Source organism: Pteronotus mesoamericanus, unplaced genomic scaffold (genome assembly GCF_021234165.1).
Source record: "Pteronotus mesoamericanus isolate MK-2021 breed Mesoamerican mustached bat unplaced genomic scaffold, CSHL_Meso_final contig_20, whole genome shotgun sequence".
NCBI classification, from domain to species: Eukaryota; Metazoa; Chordata; class Mammalia; order Chiroptera; family Mormoopidae; genus Pteronotus; species Pteronotus mesoamericanus.
Window position 1 is genome coordinate 99,670,820 of NW_026555085.1, and position 16,571 is coordinate 99,687,390.

At 47.9% G+C, this 16,571-nt stretch overlaps 1 protein-coding gene across 1 annotated transcript in view; it reads left to right on the forward strand.

Annotated features, from left to right (window-relative positions):
- Positions 1-14,632: 14,632 nt before the first annotated feature.
- The window catches only part of SNX9 (sorting nexin 9), a 79,491-nt gene continuing 77,552 nt past the window's right edge, over positions 14,633-16,571 (forward strand). The window contains exon 1 of the mRNA XM_054570160.1: positions 14,633-14,871. Within this exon, the coding sequence (XP_054426135.1) occupies positions 14,860-14,871 (12 nt within the window). The 5' untranslated portion in view covers positions 14,633-14,859. The remainder of the gene's footprint in view (positions 14,872-16,571) is intronic.

Sequence of the window (16,571 nt, forward strand, 5' to 3'; positions counted from 1 at the left end):
GTCAGGATATATGTGAATTTCTTCGGTTTCTTTGCCTTTTCTAGTGTTTGCAGTTTGTCAACAATGAACACATTGCTTTACCAGGCAAGGCTCATTAATGCAAGCAGTAAGGATGGACTCATCTTCCATTTGCAGGGTGGGTGGGTGGGCGGGTGGGCTGAAGGCCCAGAGAAGAGCTGCTGCCACCGCTGGTAGAATTCCCTCTGCATGGGGTGGGGGTGTGGGAATCAGTCTTTTCTCTCAAGGCCTTCAACTGATTGTGTGAGGCCTACCCACATTATGGAGAGTCATCTGTTTTACTCAAAGTCTGCTCAATCAAATGTTAATCTCACCCAAAAATATCTTCACAGCACCACCTGCAGTAGTGTTTAACCAAGTATCTGGGTCCTGCAGCCCAGCCAGGTTGACACATACCATTAACCATCACAGCACCCAGGGTCAGTGGGTTGAACGCAGGGCACATTCCAGGGTCCGGGACGCCAGTGTGAGAGTAGAGGGGAGCCCACCTTCACTCCTAGGGTGCAAAGCAGTGCTCTGTTCCCCCACACGCTACCCCTGGGGGTTCTCCACGCAGGAATATGTGCTATGGGGGTGCCCCAGAAGCAGAAGCCGCCTTTTAAAAAGACATTTAGCAGTTATATTTGTAAATAGAAAAAAAAATTCTTCACAAAAGCATTGCAAGTTCAGCAGCAAGCCCTGGGCGAGACGCGGAGAGCCTGTCAGGTCGGCCTGGTTTTGTGACCCCCATCGAGAGCCAGCGGCCCCTGCACCCCTGTGCCTCCTACCCTGGCCTCTTCTGTGCCAGGTAGTCCCCCTAGTCTCCCACCCCAGGGACCTGGGCTTCGCCCTGGACACCCCTCTGTCCCACTCCCCACATCCACTCAGTCACCGAGGCCTGACATCTCAAAGATCCCTCCGCTCCATCCCTGGGGTCACCATCCTGACCCAGGTTTCTGTCGTCTCTCCTGAACTATGACCCGAACCTCCCAGTTCACCTTTTCTCCCACATCCTTTCTCTGCCATCTCTAACCAACCTCAACATGCCTCCAGTGTTCCTAAAAAACAATGCACACCCGGCCGTTCTGAGCCTGCCTGCCTGCCCATCTCCATGTGGGCCCCCAGAGTGCTGGCGCTCCTCCAGCTGGCCAGACGTGAGGGACTCGTGACACACTATTGTGATGGTTTGTGATAGAGGTGCTGGGGTGCGTTGAGTCCCACCCCAAATGATGGGAGAACACATGGCACCAGTCAAAGGTTGTAAACTACAGAACTTCAAATAATCTACATTTCCCAACCGAGGGTGTAAAATAAAGCTTAGATTGATTCCACTTTGATCAAAATGTCCTTTTGGATGTAATTTTTACACAATTTGCCTATTTATAGCCCCCGCTGTATACCCGAGTATCTAAATCTATGTCTATAGTGCCCTATCGTACCCTTTCATGTATCCGTGGATGCGTACATACAGCCATTCAGCAAAGCTGTATGGAGTGTCTCCATCAGGCACCATGTCAGGCACTGGATATACCCAGACGTGTAAGAAAAGGCTGATACGTTACGGTTTACCGCCTCCATCAGTTTTTCCTGGCCGAAGGCCTGGTGTTGAGTAAGTGTAGAAGGTGCCTGCCGCAGGAGTAGACGCCCATCCCGCTGGTAGTCTGTGAGTTGAAAGTTGTTATTTGAACATTTTATTGGAATTCCATACCCCCAAAATGAATAAAAGTGTGTTTCTTTCCTTCATCAGACTAGAAAGAAAGATAAACAGCCAAAACAGTCAGCCTCGAATTGCGCTCGTCCATAACTCTTCATCATGTTAAAAATAACACATGAAAGTCACCTCTTCCTCTTGGCTGCTCTTTCTGCTCCTCACTGTAAACCCGTCACCCAGGCCCCTTCCTGCTGCCTCATCTCCACTCCTCCCTTTCGGCATAGCCATGGGTCACTGAGTCACTGTTCCTCAACACGTGCAACGGTGACGCAAACTCTCCCAGCTATTCGATAATCATGAAGGGAAGCACATTTGCGAAACTTTATTCCATGGGTCCGGCTGTGGCTGTGCAACTCTTACTGGGGAAAATACAACACCCGAAAGTTTCTCTATGAACATTTTTAAAGTATAAAGCAAATCAAACAGCTATCTGCATCCTGCTTTCTACTAAAGAATCTTAAAATCAAGTGAAAATGGTAGCTGGGAGCAACCAAACCAATATTGGTCTTGATACACAGTTGGCCCCAGAACATCCAGAGGCTAGGGGTGCCTCCCTCCTGAGCAGCCGAAAACCCCTACATAACGACAGAGTGGAAGTGGATGATTTAAATCAGTTGCCAAATATTTATTTTCCTTCTGAAATTTAAACTCACTCTGTCATGGCCACAGAACATTCGGATGGTATGAAAACAGAGACAACTGCATTTTGGGGTCCCCCAACTGCTTTCATATGTCCGTCTCAACAAAACATCCCTTCTGGCTTCTGCACTGGCAAAGCCCAGTACAGTGTTTTAAAAAATGCTATTGATAATCACCAACAATGAGGATTTCGATAGGGGATTAACTTCCCAATCTGGTTCCGTTGGTGTTTCCAACTGCCTTCTACTGGCTGCCTGCATGGCTCCTCTCTGGTCATGCTGGCCTACCCCCTGGTCCTTTACTAAACCATTCCTGCTACTTTCCTTTCTTGGCCTCATACTATGCCTTTCACCCTAAAAAAAAAAAAAAAAAGGCTCTTTGTTCTCCTCACCACCTAAATGATCCCTCTCCATCCTTTGGAGATGAAAGCAATTGCCACCTCCTCCTGGAAGCCTCCCCTGATCACAGTCTTCCCTTCACAATCAGAGGATGAGGACCGTCCTCAAGTAGAGCAGGGGGAAGGGAGAGCCTTCACTACCTCAGCATCTATACATCTTGACTATTGCAATAGTGTTTTAACTGACCTTCAGTCATGAACCACTTCCTCCTAAAATTCATTCTTAGGTATACAAAAATGTGTCACTGTAAAATGAATTTGATCGTGTCCCTCTTCTGCTTAAAATCTTGAGTTGTAAGTTCTAGGAGGATGAAAGATCTAAAACTCAGGCCCCAGAAACGTAGCATACTGAGCTCCTGCAGTGGACCGCCCCCCTGCCTCTCCATGTTGCCACAGACACAGAGAAGTAATACATGAAGTGTAACAAAAATTATTTTAAACGCACAAATGAGCTCAGAAGTTAGTAGTGAAATTATAACTTGAGATCTCAGGTGTGGGGAGAGGGCAGGAATGACATCTGGATATAGGCCCCCAAGGCTAGGAGTGGGATTTTAACACTCAAGCAAGAGCAGAAGACGTAACCTTGAGCCCACATTACACAAGGAGTGGAACAGAGACCCTTAAATAAACTAAGGCCCTGGGTGAGCTGTCCTTTCATTAAAAGAAGGCCTAAAAGCTCATCCTACTTTCCCAAGAAAGCAACAATAAAGTATGCCCTTCCCTGATTCCTAGGAGGAAAAACACCTCCCATGAACTATTGAAGTTCTAAAGCTACACCACGCAAGGGTAGGGAGTTAAAATGTGTAATACTTTCATTGTGTGGGGATTTCCAAACTAAACTTTTGGTATGAATGTTGGTCTCAGAATGGTGGACTATATCCAGAAGTGGAAGTTAGAGATATGTGGTCAGTCTGGACTGCAAACACTGTGAATCCCCAGGGTACAGTTTTTTAAATAGTTAGGCATCAAAGATGTGGAGTATGGATGGTGATGCATTAATTAAGATGTGCCTTGTTGATTGTTTTGTCCCCAGTTATTAATAAAAAGTCATGTTGATTGCTACATAACAAATTGCCCTGGCTGATGTGGCTCAGTTGGTTGGAGTGTTGTCCCATACACCAAAAGGCTGGGGGTTCGATTCCTGGTCAGGGCACGTCACTAGGTTTCAGGTTCAATCCCGTGGTCAGGGCGTATGGGAGGCAACCAATTGATGTTTCTCTCTCTCTCTCGAATCAATAAATATATTTTTAAATTTAAGAAAAAAGCAACTTACCCCACTATTTAGCAGCTTAAAACAATGAACTTTTTTCTTTTTTCTTTTTTCTTTTGGTATAACTTAGCTGGGTGCCTCTGGTGCAAGGTGTCTGATGGGACTTGGGCCGTTGGCCAGGACTGCAGTCATCCTGAAGCTCACTCACAGGACTGTTGGCGGACCGCAGGTGATCTTGGTAAAACCCAAGCTTAGCCATGGCTTTGCAGGCACAGCTCAGCTTCCTGCCATGTGGAACTCTCCAGGGGCTGCTCGGGTGGCCTCATGACATGGCAGCTGGCAATGCAAGGGTGGGGGTGGGCACCACAGAGCGTCCAGGTTGGGAACCACAGCCTTTTTATAACCTACCATCAGTAGTGACATCCATCCCTTCTAGTCATTCAAAGCAATGCAGTAAGCTCAGCCCGCATTGAGGCGAAGGAGATTATATAGGGGAGTGACTACTAGGGGCTGGGGATCATTGGAGGCTCCCTAGAGGCTCCCTAGCATAAAAGTCTGGTGGACTCTCCACAAACAGGTGTTCAAAGAATGAAAGAGACAGGAAATGGAGAAAGGGAAGTAAAATTGGGAAAGAATTTTATAAAGTGATTACATGTTCGGTTTTGGCCTGTGCTATCTTGGTCCCTATGATGAGTGCCCGGATATGGCCCATGTAAAGTAGGTGCAGAGGATCCAGGAAAGGGAGCTCTGCAGACTTTGGGGACGGCGAAGCCATTTAGCGGAGGAGCCGCTCACACCAAGCAGCTAAAGAGTAAGCAACAGGTGACAGCAGTCCAAGCAAACACCTGGTATCTGGCTAGGAGGGGCGTGAAGAGAGGGTTTGCCAGTCTAGTCTCTATACCTTCTGATAATCCTACAAATTTTGCACTTCGACCACCACTGCCCCCACCCCTTTGCCTCCACCCACTTCTGCGACTTTTCCTTCAAGGGCGTTGGGCCACGTCACTGACACTTCTCCTCAAAGGCGTGGTCATCCCAGAGGTGCAGGAGCCCAGCGGCAGAGGAACAAGTCAGACCCTGGGTCCGCCACCCAGAACCTCACTTCTGTTCGTGGCTTCCGGCTTCTCCAGAAGCATTCGTGTGGGACATGCCCAGGGCAGCACCGGCACCCAGCGCGAGGTCAGGAAGATGGCAGCAGTTGCTATCATCCAGCATCAGAACCACAGCTACCGGAAGCGTTTTCTTTCCGCATACATATAATTGGTCACTAAGTCCTATATGTGCTTCATTCAAAATATTTCTTGCACTTATGTACCAAAAGGTCTATGGACGAGACACCGGTGTCTGGGATTTTACTTAATGTTTTGTGGGAGGGAGGTGGAGGATGGGTGTAAGAACGAGAGGACTGACCTCGGGCCGATGACCTCAGGGCTGCATAAGGGCCACGTGGCAGTTCATTTTGCCACTCTGGCTACTTTTGAATTTAAAAATTTTCCATAACAGGAATTAAAGTGGTGACAACAAAATTACCTTTCCTGGGGATTCCCTCCTTTCCCTCCCCCTGTACTGTCACTTAAGGAAGCAAGAAGGAGCTTGATGAGCTGCAGCCGTGCTGAGACACAGGCTCCCTGGGAAGGCTGGTGGCACAGGCTGCCAGGGTGGCACGTTCCCTCAGTGCCCCTGCCTGGGTCCCCGCAGGCTCGGGAACTGGTTTGTCATCACCTCCCCTGTGGCTTAATCGAGGGGCAGGCTCCTGTGGATGAGGCTCAGGAGAGTGACAGCTACTTTGGGATGCCACTTTCCTCTCCTGCAATGGAAGCTGCACCTGCTGAAAGCATGGGACACTCTAGTCCTTTTGCCAGTAACTGCTCTTCCTCCGGGGGAGCTGTGCGGGGTAGTTTCTGAGCTTGGACTCGGAGTGCTGGGAGCGAACCACCTCTGCCTCTCTCGACGGCAGTCAGGCCAAGGTGGCCTGCTCCTCTGCCCAAGGTCAGGACAGGGGAAGCCCCAGAGTGCTGGGCAGGTGCTGGCTGTCACGCTGGCCTCTGGGCTCTCCTTTTCTTGGCTCCCAAGGCAGATCAAACGCCTCCTACTGAAAGGCACTTCCCTTTCTTCACGTATTTTAATACATTTCATCTAATTATTGCTAGATGCGCAGGCTACGGAGCCATTTTACCTCTCTCAGGTGTTTTTTGATATTTCTGCACTTATCAATGTTGTCCTGATCTTTAAAAAATCTAATGGTTGCCCTGGGTGGTGTGGCTCAGTGGGTTGAGCGCTGGCCTGTGAACCAAAGGGTTGGTGGTTCAGTTCCCAGCCAGGGCACATGCCTGGGTTGCAGGCCAGGTCCCCAGTAAGGGGCGTGCGAGAGGCAACCAGGTGTTGATGTTCCTCTCCCTTTCTTTCTCCCTCCCTTCCCCTCTGTCTAAAAATAAATAAATAAAATCTTGAAAAAAAAATTAAAAATCTAATGCTCACGTGATTTCTCCTAGTCACAAATTCCTAGGGAAGTGAAGGGAGTGGGACATTTCAGAATCCTGGGGCTATAACTGCTATCTCTACAATGGGATACCTTCACCTACCAAGAGAGACCTTGTCACCTGTCCCCATTTCCCTTGGGCGGGCTGCTCCGAAGCTTCCCGCACTCCACCGCCATGGTTCGCTTTCCAGGAACATTAAGATACTTTCTAATGGTGTCCCATGGCCTCCCAAAGTCATAATCTGCCCTCTATCTATCTTTCTAGCTAGATTTCCCCCATGGCAACCTCTGCCCCAGTAAACCTGGACTTGCTAACACCAGGGGAATGGAGGCTGAGCTGTTTTATTGTTGCGTCCTTGCTCACACCGCTCCCTGTCCCTTGAAAAATTGAAATTGTAACTGTCTTTCAAAATATAGCTCAAATTCCACCTTCTTTCGAAGTTTCATTATTCCACCATTCACAGGCGACCACTATCTCTTGTGAAAAAACGTAACAGCTGGCAGGGCAGGTGTCGGGGACGTGCAGCCTAGGTAGTTGCACGGGCCCCCATGCCAGCGGCGCTCATGCTCAGTCTGATGCTCCACCGCTGCTGTCCTGAGATTCTTCTTTTTCAAGAAAAGAATGCCCAGGCCCTGGCCGGGTGGTGCAGTTGGTTGGGGTGTTGTCCCGGACACCAAAATGTCAGAGATTTGATTCCCTATCAGGGCACATGCCTAGATTTCCAGTTCAATCCCCAGTCAGGGCTCATACAGGGGGGCAATTGATCACTGTTTCTCTGACGCTTCCGCAAATAGTGACAGTTTTACTCCTTTCCTATTGAGTGAGGCAGGGTCTCAGGGAGTCACCAGGGTGGGGTGAGTGGCGTTCGCCAGGGTAATACAGACTCAGCCTGGTGCCACACGTGGGGACGGGGCCAGCCCATTTTGCATCTCCGCTCCTCCAACCAGCCTCAGCACGGCTCCTTTTCCCTATCCTTCGCTGTAGAACTCCCGCCCAGGTAGCCTTCAGATGGTTTTCCAGATTGGCTGCTCTGTGATTTAGCTGTGATTTTGATGTGGTCGTGGGAGGAGGTGAGTGCGGTGCCCAACTCCGCTCTCTCGACCAGAGTGTCGATTTGAATTTTTATGGTGATTAGCAACATTGAACACCTAGACATATACCTGTTGGCCATTTGTATATCTTCTTTGAAAAAATGTCTATTAATATCCCTTGTGCATTTTTTAATCAAGTTATTTATTTTTTTACTGTTGAGTTGTGTGAGTTCCTTTTATATTTTGCATGGTAACCCCTTATCAGATATGTGGTTTGCAAACACTTTCTCCCATTCCATTGGTGGCTATTTCATTTTACTGATGGTTTCCTTTGCTGCACAGTTTTTACTTTGATGTCCTCCCACTTGTTTATTTTTGCTTCTGTTGCCTGTGCTTTTGGTGTCATATCCAAAACATCACTGCCCAGACCAATGTCTAGGAGTTTCCCTATGTTTTCTTTGAGAAATTTTATGGTTTCTGGTCTTACATTTAAGTCTTTAACCCATTTTGAGCTAATTTTTATGACATAAGGGACTAATTTCATTCTTTTGAAATGCTTGATCACTTTTAAAACATTTTCATTTTGCTCTGAGCAAATTTGTAAATTAAGCATCCAGATGTCATAACCGAGATGTCATAACTGTGACCACTGCGGGAAGGATTTGATCCCTGTTTCAAGTGACCTGTGCCTGCTCAGAGCATAGGTATCTGATTTCTAATGGAGTTAGTAACTATGTTGCAAAATTACTCACTTCCCCCCTCATTTCAGTGAATTCTAACTTCTGAATAGTTATCAGTGTGGTTTTAAACAAGGGATGAATAGTTTATTAATCTTCCCCCAGAACAATTACATTTTGAAGAAAACATGCCACATTAGTCTCTAATTGTGCCATTCCAGTTGGAGCCATTTGAGGCCGGGGTGCTGGCAAGGTGCAGCTGCCCTGGGGTTTGAGGTTGGGACACTGTGGTTTGACCGACTCCCCTAAATTGTTCTGCTTTCTCACAGCTTTCCCCTCTTTATTTCTGAAACCACAGGTTCTCTAAAACAGGTGTTTCTCCCAGTGGTTCTCATGGCAACAGCATGAGAGTTTGGCTTCTTTTTGTTGCGTAGGAAAGACCGCGCAGCCAGGACTGTCTGTTAAGGCCTCTGATGCAGTAGCAGGACGGCTGTCTTAGTTTCCTTATGGCACTTCACAGTCTAGAAGAGCATAAAACGCTTCCTGCTTTGCGCTTGTCTGCCCTAGCCCTTTGCCCAGTGCAGCCTCTCAGTACAGGGTTCGTGGATGAAATGAAAAGCAGATAGTAGACCAAACTAGCTCTCATGAGAGCCACTGCTTTTTGAACACCTCGTATGTGCCATGCACTGGGCCGGGACGCTTGTGCACATCAGTCGAACCAATGACCCGACAATCGCCACCTGAAACCGCACCTTTACAAACACTGGCATGGACAAGTAATTGGCACACAGTGACTGCTTCTAAGAACCGTATATGTATCTGAACAGTTATTTACTAAGTACCTAAAAAATTCAGCTTGTAACTTCTCTATTTCCACAAAGTATAACGCTAAACTCGTTACTTGCTTTGAAACAAATGCAGAGCTTGTGTTTATAAGAATTGTGAGTTTTTATGCAGTTATCTACTTAAAAGGATATTTTGCATTTTGACATATCCTGACTTAATCAAAGGTTTAAAGACCTTAAGAAGCAGAAAAATTGCTGTGGCATCTGTGAAAATTCTGAGAAACTACAGGAGAGCTACTGGATGCATTAGAGAAGAAATTAAATATATCTAGTGACTGAAATGAAACACAATGAAGATGAAGAATGAGAATACTAAAGAAAGAGAAGAATGTATGGAAAGGAAAAGAAGAAAGAGTGAACATATACAGCTACTGGATGTAAATAATAATTTAAAAAGATATAATATTGGGGGACATCATATTAAGAAATTTTTATAGATCTGAAGACCACAATGAGAAATCGAAGTGCACCAAGTAGACAGCTATTGACAGCCACTAAGATTTGTTAGAATGGCATGCTGCTCCAGCTAAAGGTGGTCTCCCTGAATCTTTTAAACAAGTCTCAGGGCAGTATCACCATCAATGAGAAAATTGAGGCTCAATATTAAATAGCCTGCTCACCTTCACACACTTCGTAAGCCCCAGAAATGACTTCGAAGCCAAGGACTGTCCAAATCCAGGGCCACCTGCTTACCATTGAGCACCCAGCAGTGGGTGGCCTTTCTGATCAAAGGCCTGGAGGAGCAGAAGGGACAGAGGCTGTAATTCGCAGTGCCCAGCAATAAAACACGGTGGTAGCAGCAAATGTCCTGCCCTTGTGGTTAGCAAGCACTGTCATTAGAGTTGTCTTCCACAGAGAAGGAATAATGTGTGCGTGTGTGTGTGTGAGCTCACACATTAGATGGGGTTGCAGCTTTAAAACTCTCTGTGGCTTGTGACTTGAGCAATGACACATGAGCTAGCACAATGTCCTTTGCTATCCAACAATTCCTGCTCTCCATGTTACTCACTTCTTTGTGCCCAATCATTGTCTGTAATTATGTTACTGAGAACTCACATCAGTCTGTCCATAACAGGCCAAAGGATCAAGGCAATGTCCTAGGGCAAAATTTTAGGAGCCCTCAGGGATGTTAGAGGCTGAAAGCCAACTAGTTAGTCAATCCTACCATTACTGCCCGTGCTCAATATTCTACTCCGGCCTTCCTTCTGGAAGTCAGGACGACCCAAACCGAGCAAACAGGCAGGTATAGGACCAAGGGCAAACAGGCCCTTGGTGCAGCCTAACCCTGCCTCCTGCGCGCCCCCTGCCGCGTACTCAGCTGCACTGACCTCTCCAGCCTTTTCCCGCCGTCTCCTATGCCCCTCCAGGCCCGCGCAGATGCCAACAGTCAGATTCCAGCTAAACCTCCAGTTCTGGACACCATTTTCTATTACCACCCACAGACTGTGTCTCCCAGACAGTGGCGAGAGAGAAGTGACTTAGTCTAAGTGGAACCAAAACTAAGCCAACCAATTAGCCAACCAACCAAAACAAACAAAAAAAAACCCCCACCCATTTTTAGACCTAGCAATGGTTAGCTTAACACCAAGGGATGGCCTTTTGTGAAACTCTCTCATTTCTCCAAAACCCTTGCCCCGCCTGGTTCTCCATCAGAGCACTCACCGGAGCCCCTGACGTGTTGCCTGTGTAATTGTAGCCTATTGCTTACCCCCACATGCTTTAGAGTCTAAGCTCTAAAGGAGCAGGGACTCTTATCTCCAACCAGCCTATACGAGGCGAGGCGGGGACTTCATACATTTCTTGTGATTGGAAAGGCACCTGACACACCCCTTTCTGATGTTTATTTTCAAGGCCACCCCTGAGGTTCACTTTCACCTCATTTAACTTATAAAGTGAGGGAAAACTTCCTCTTGTTCCAGACCCAGGCTGACTACGGGGGTCTGTATGATTCCCCAATTTTCCCCGCCTCCAACACGTACACAGTGAGGGACCGTCCCGCATTTTCATCCCATTTCACATTAATGGTCCTGGTTTCAATTTCCCACACTAGTTTCTCATTAGTTGACCTAGCACTCAGTTGGGATCTGAGCTATAGGAACGTAAGGACAATCTAGTTTTCACTCGAGAAGGAAACAAGAATTATGACTAATATTTATTGAGGGCTTATTATGTACAAAACATCATGCAAGTCCTTTGAGCTCATAACCTGGCTCACAACCCACACAAGGAACCCATGAGATAGACATTGTTATTATTATTATTATCCCCACTTTGCGGTCCAGGAAGCCGAGGATGGAGAAGTAATGCACCTAAGGCAACACGGGTTATAACTAACAACCCAGCCTTGTCGACAGGAAAGTCCATGCTTCCAAGGAAGAAAGGCAGGGAAAAGAGGGGAGGCAGAAGGAAGGTGGACCATATTTGTGTTTTGCTAAACCATTATAGCTGTATCCAAGAAACTTTACGTTTTTAAAAGGTGATTTTTAAAAACTATCATTTCAATGTGAAAAAGTGAGTTTGGGGCTAGAGAGTTTCTGATGAAGCTATTATTAATTTCTGCAGTAAAAATAAGTTATTTTATTAATTTCTGATGTTATTATTCATGAAGTTACTAATTTCTGCAGTAAAAATAAAAGTGCTGTAACTTCCTAAGTGTATAGTCGTAGCGCATGCTGCTGAGCGAACTCAGGGAGAGCGTTAAGTGCAGTTATTAGCACAGACCCCTAGGAATCCCTCTCTCTCCCTCTCCCTGGCAGGAGGGAAAGCGTGCAGAGCCTATACTGAACAGCTCTGCTGCTCCGGCTACACCTTTTCTTTTTTCTTTTAGAAATGCAACCGAAAGCAGTCTGTAAATGCAAATCAAATTCCTTAGCTAATCAACTGTGTTCTCACCAATGCAAGAAATGGACACTCAGGCTGCAGCGCACTCCAGGTTCAACATCCAGGTTCTGGGCTCCGAGGGAGCCTACAGGAGGCACCACCTATGCAAGCCGGGCAAAGGAAGGAGGCGGACAGGAGGAACAAAGGGGTGTGAATGGGGGAAGGAGAAGACAAAACCATCTACTTCTCCAGTTTGCCCAGCTTTTTCATCTTGAGTGAAGTCTGCTTTCCAGTTTGGGAGAAGCCACTACTCCCCTGGGCTGGGTAGTGCTTCATGAGACAAGGTGAAACGGAGTCATGCTTTTTCTGTTCTTCCAGTGTGGATGGGTGGCTGCTAGCACAGAGTGGGACAGGAGTCCTTGTCTTGGTTTTAGCGGTGACTGTCCCAACCTTCGTAAAACTCCCTTAAAATCTGAAGTATTTTTAGTTCAAAAATGACGTTTTGGAGAACTGTGATAAGAGAAGTGGGCTCTTGCCCCTGCCCTGATTGATGGCTGCGTAAGTCATTTAACAACCCTGGTTTCTACTCCTATACATGACGGGATCGGCATTTTCTCATTCCGTGGACTCGGTAATTACATCCAAGACAAATGCCAACCAGGGAGGGGTAACAGAGGGAGCTGGAAATCAGACTTGCCCGAGGAGTACATCAGTGACTGCACTTCCGGGCTCTGTAAAACAAAGCCACAGTGTTTTTTACTAACTCAATAATCTGGATGAGAGATTTCACTTTTCATTTAATGTTTATATTAACTTACATTGGTCATGATGAGTTTGGTGTCTCCACGGTTACTTCTAAAAATGAAACCATGACTACAGACATTGTTCAAATGGGAAAAGCTTGGACTCTGGTCTTGCTTCCTTGGAGCCGACGGCCCAGGATGGTTGGTTGCCCGGAACACGTCAATTGAAGGTGCCGCGGGAGCAACCCTGACTTTGAACTTTGCCATCATAACATAGGCGTTGTTGAACTGCTGCAGGGAGTCGTACCCAGCTTTTGAATTTAAAGGAATATGGAAAACTCATTCCTTAGGGTATCACACATGTTCAAATGCTGGCTTTCCCACACACTAGTGTGTGCTCTTAGTCAAGATAGTTATTTTGTTTCTTAAAGTGTAAACTCATTTTACAAATAAAGTAATAAATACATTTTCAAAAAATTCTGACAATAGCAACTGATGAAACTTCAGAAATTTTCTAGGCATTTACAATGCATTTCCTATATTTTACACAAATAGATTGTGCTCTACATAGCATTCTTTTTACCTTTATGAATACCTCTTAAAATATTATCATTTTCTTGTGCACATCCTAGAACTGCCTTTGTATGGATATTCCATATTTATTGAGACAGTCTTGTTAACAAACACATAAGTGGCTTTCTGTTTGGGGTTACTAGAGAACAACGCTTTCCTGAAACTTTTTGCTCACTTGTGCAAATCTGGCAGCAGGATAAATTCCTAGAAGTAGAGCTGCTAGGTCCAAGGTTATGGTCACTTTCAATGTTGATAAGTATTACCAAATCAGCCAAGTTATTTAAGCGGGCCTTGATTTCTTCATGTCTGTAAACAGTGGACAATGTGACTTTCTCCAAGGTTTTGTGCTTGGATCAAATGAGATTAAGGTATATAAAAGCCTAGTATATAGCAAGTAGGCTGTCAATGAACATTAATCTCCAACCTTCCTTTTACTTAGACAGCTGTTCATGAATATCCAATGACTAGAGCTTAGGACATGAACTCAGCAAACATAAAATAATACAGAAAAGCCTGTGCCTTTAAAATGTACCCATTTTAAACTCCATGGCTGAACATAACCCCTGAAATCTCTAGAGGTCACATGGAATATTTTCAAGAGGACACGAATTTGCGATTAACTGTAAATCCCACTTTCCTAGCCTAGTCAGGTTGCCTTGATTTGACGGTTGCCTCTTTTAACATACACAATGTCCCCAATGATACACACAGAAGGTACTAGACTGATGCACCAACCACGACCCAGCTTCCAGTCATGTCTTTTGTTCTTGCGTGGAAATCTGGCTGCTCAAGTTAAGTCGTTCATTTATTAGTAAAACCTGTAGGTTCAATGAGGAAGAAAAATATGGAATACTTTAGAGCTCTTATTTCCAATCCACTTTAGGAAATTTTGTTGAGTGTTCCCCAAACCTCCGGGGCCGTGGCACATTTTTAAATTGATGAAAAGTGCAGGAGTTTAATGGCACATGTGTGAAGGAAGCCCCAGCTCGTGTTAACTCCAGGCAGAACCTTCTGGAAGTGCCCGTCGAACCAGGCAGCCATTGCTCCACTCCGTCCTGGCTGTTTATTTCACACTCATTTCACTCAGTCGAGGGCCCAACCGGCCCAACAGCATTGCCGACCCAGGCCAAAGATCCCCGTCGGTCCCCAGGTCACCTGGCCCCGGCCCCGGCTCAGGGGACGGGGAGGTACCCTCAGCTTCGTGCCCCACGCAGCCCCACTTAAGCAACCATGTGCAGCGCGGTCACGAGGGGGCCGGTCGGGACTCGGCCCTGGCAGGGCACTCCCACCGGACTCCCTCAGCGCCCTGAACGTTTCCCGGGCAGCCCGGCGAGGGCGGGGACCCGGGCGCAGGCCCGATCAGGGGACGCGACCCCGAGCGCCAGGACAAAGGGCGCAGGCGGCTCGGCCCAGGGCGGAGGCGCCGGAGGGGGAGGAAAGCGAGCGCGGAGGCCGGGCCGGCCCAGGGCACCGGGCGCGCTTCCGCCGGCCGCCGCGCGCGCCGCGGTCCATGGGAGGCTCGCCGGCGGGGGCGGGGGCCGCGCAGCCGGGGAGTTTCAGGAACTGGCGGAGCGGGCGGCGGCTGGAGTCGCCGAGCGCCCACACTCGGGGCCGAGGCGGAGCTGCCGCCGCGCCGGGGCCCAGCCGTAGTCGCCCTCAGCGTCGCCTGCCCGCCTCGGGTCGACCGCGCGGAGCGGGAGAGGAGCCGGCAGTCCCGGGCCGGGGATCCGCCCGCCATGGCCACCAAGGTGAGGGGCGCGCGGCGCAGGCCCTGGCGGCCCCCTGGCCTCTCGGCGGCGCGGGTTGGGAGGGACAAGGGGGAGGCTGAGGGGCCGCCCCGGGGATCCCCGAAACCCCGGGCTCGGGTCACGCGGGACGAGAGCGTTCGGGACCCGGCTGGAGGTGCGTGAGGGTCGCGGGGCGGGACCCCGGGCACCAGAGGCGCCGCCTGCAAAGTTTGCGACGGAGCGTGGGCTGCGGCCGGGCCGAAGGAAGGAAAGTTCCCGCAGCTCCAGCTCGCTGCGAGCGGCCGCCCCGGCGGGACCGCGATCACGTCCCCAGCGGCGTGCGGTTCGCACAGCCCCTCACGTCCGGCCGCCGCGTACAGCCGCGTCCCCTCCGTCAGCCGGGGCTGCGACCCCCGCACGCCGGCCGGTTTGGGGGCCAGACCCCCGCGGGCGAGGACCGAGCGTCTGAAGTTCAGGCCCAGCACTGGGGGACGTAGCACGCAAATTGAAAGCCCCGCGCTTCCACTTCCTTCATTTTTCTTTCCTTTTTTTTTTTTCTTTTCTTTTTGTTTTGCTACCTTTTCAATTTGAATGGTATTTCCAGCGTGAATAAAATACAAAGTGGGAAATGACTATGCTTTCAGTAACGCGTTTGCTTGAAAAAGGCCCAGGCCCGAATTACGTGGTGGAACTTGGACTCGTGCTTGGTAATTGGCCAGCAGTGGTGGCCTGCTTATTTCAGGGTATTGCTCGTGGAATTAATGGTCGCTCTTTGCCAGCTGAGTCTGCAGGAGCCACCTTTCCCTGCGCCCGTTCCTGGGGCGTTTTCCTTAGTTCTGGATGTAAACTGGGGAAGGCTGGGCTACGGACGGAGGGAGGTGGGGACCCCTCCAGGAGCCGGTCCTGTAGTTTGATGGATTCTGATGGATGGATTGACTGACGCAGGTAGTTTTTGTAAGGTTACCTTTATAAACATCAGCACCCGGTTCCGTATTTAGGTTTGAAATCTACAAGTTTCTTTTGGAGTGGTGAAGACCTTACTTTTGTTGTTGGGTTTTTGTTAGAGAGGTAACTTAAAGAAAGTGGTAAGAAATTTGAAAGATCAGATTGGCTGATGTCATTTGTCTTAAATTTTGTGCTCAGAATCAGTCGGTGCAGTGTTTATTTTTTTTTTAAATGGAGATTATTCTCCAAGGAACCTATTGGCTGCTCTGACTGAAATAATTACTTTCTTGCTAAAATATTATTGTCTCTGTTATTCCTTGGTTTTATCAGGTGTGATAGAACTTTTTTTTTTTTTTTTGGATTCCTTTTCAAAACATGTATAATTTTATGTGTTGATTTTTTTTTTAAAAGAAACAAAACTGAACTCAAGGATTTCTAAGGAAATTTGATTTTGAGGTTTGTTGCCACACATTTCGGAAATTACCAGTTACACGGTTTGTTTTACACTCATTTTGCAACCTTCAGTGCTGAATGTGGTAGATGCCTCTTCGGTGGTGGTCAGTGTTGTGGTTATTTCTCACTCTGATCTTCCAGTGCATGCTGCCTCTACTGTCCTTGAAGTGGGGCCCAGCTTAGCAAGTGGTGCAGGGACACATAGCGGAAATTGTATTCCATAGGTACACCTGACCTTAGTTTTTCCCTAAAATAGAAAAGGGTGGAGGTTCTTGTACTAAACTTGAATTGCACGTGTCCTCACTAAATACATGCCTGATCGC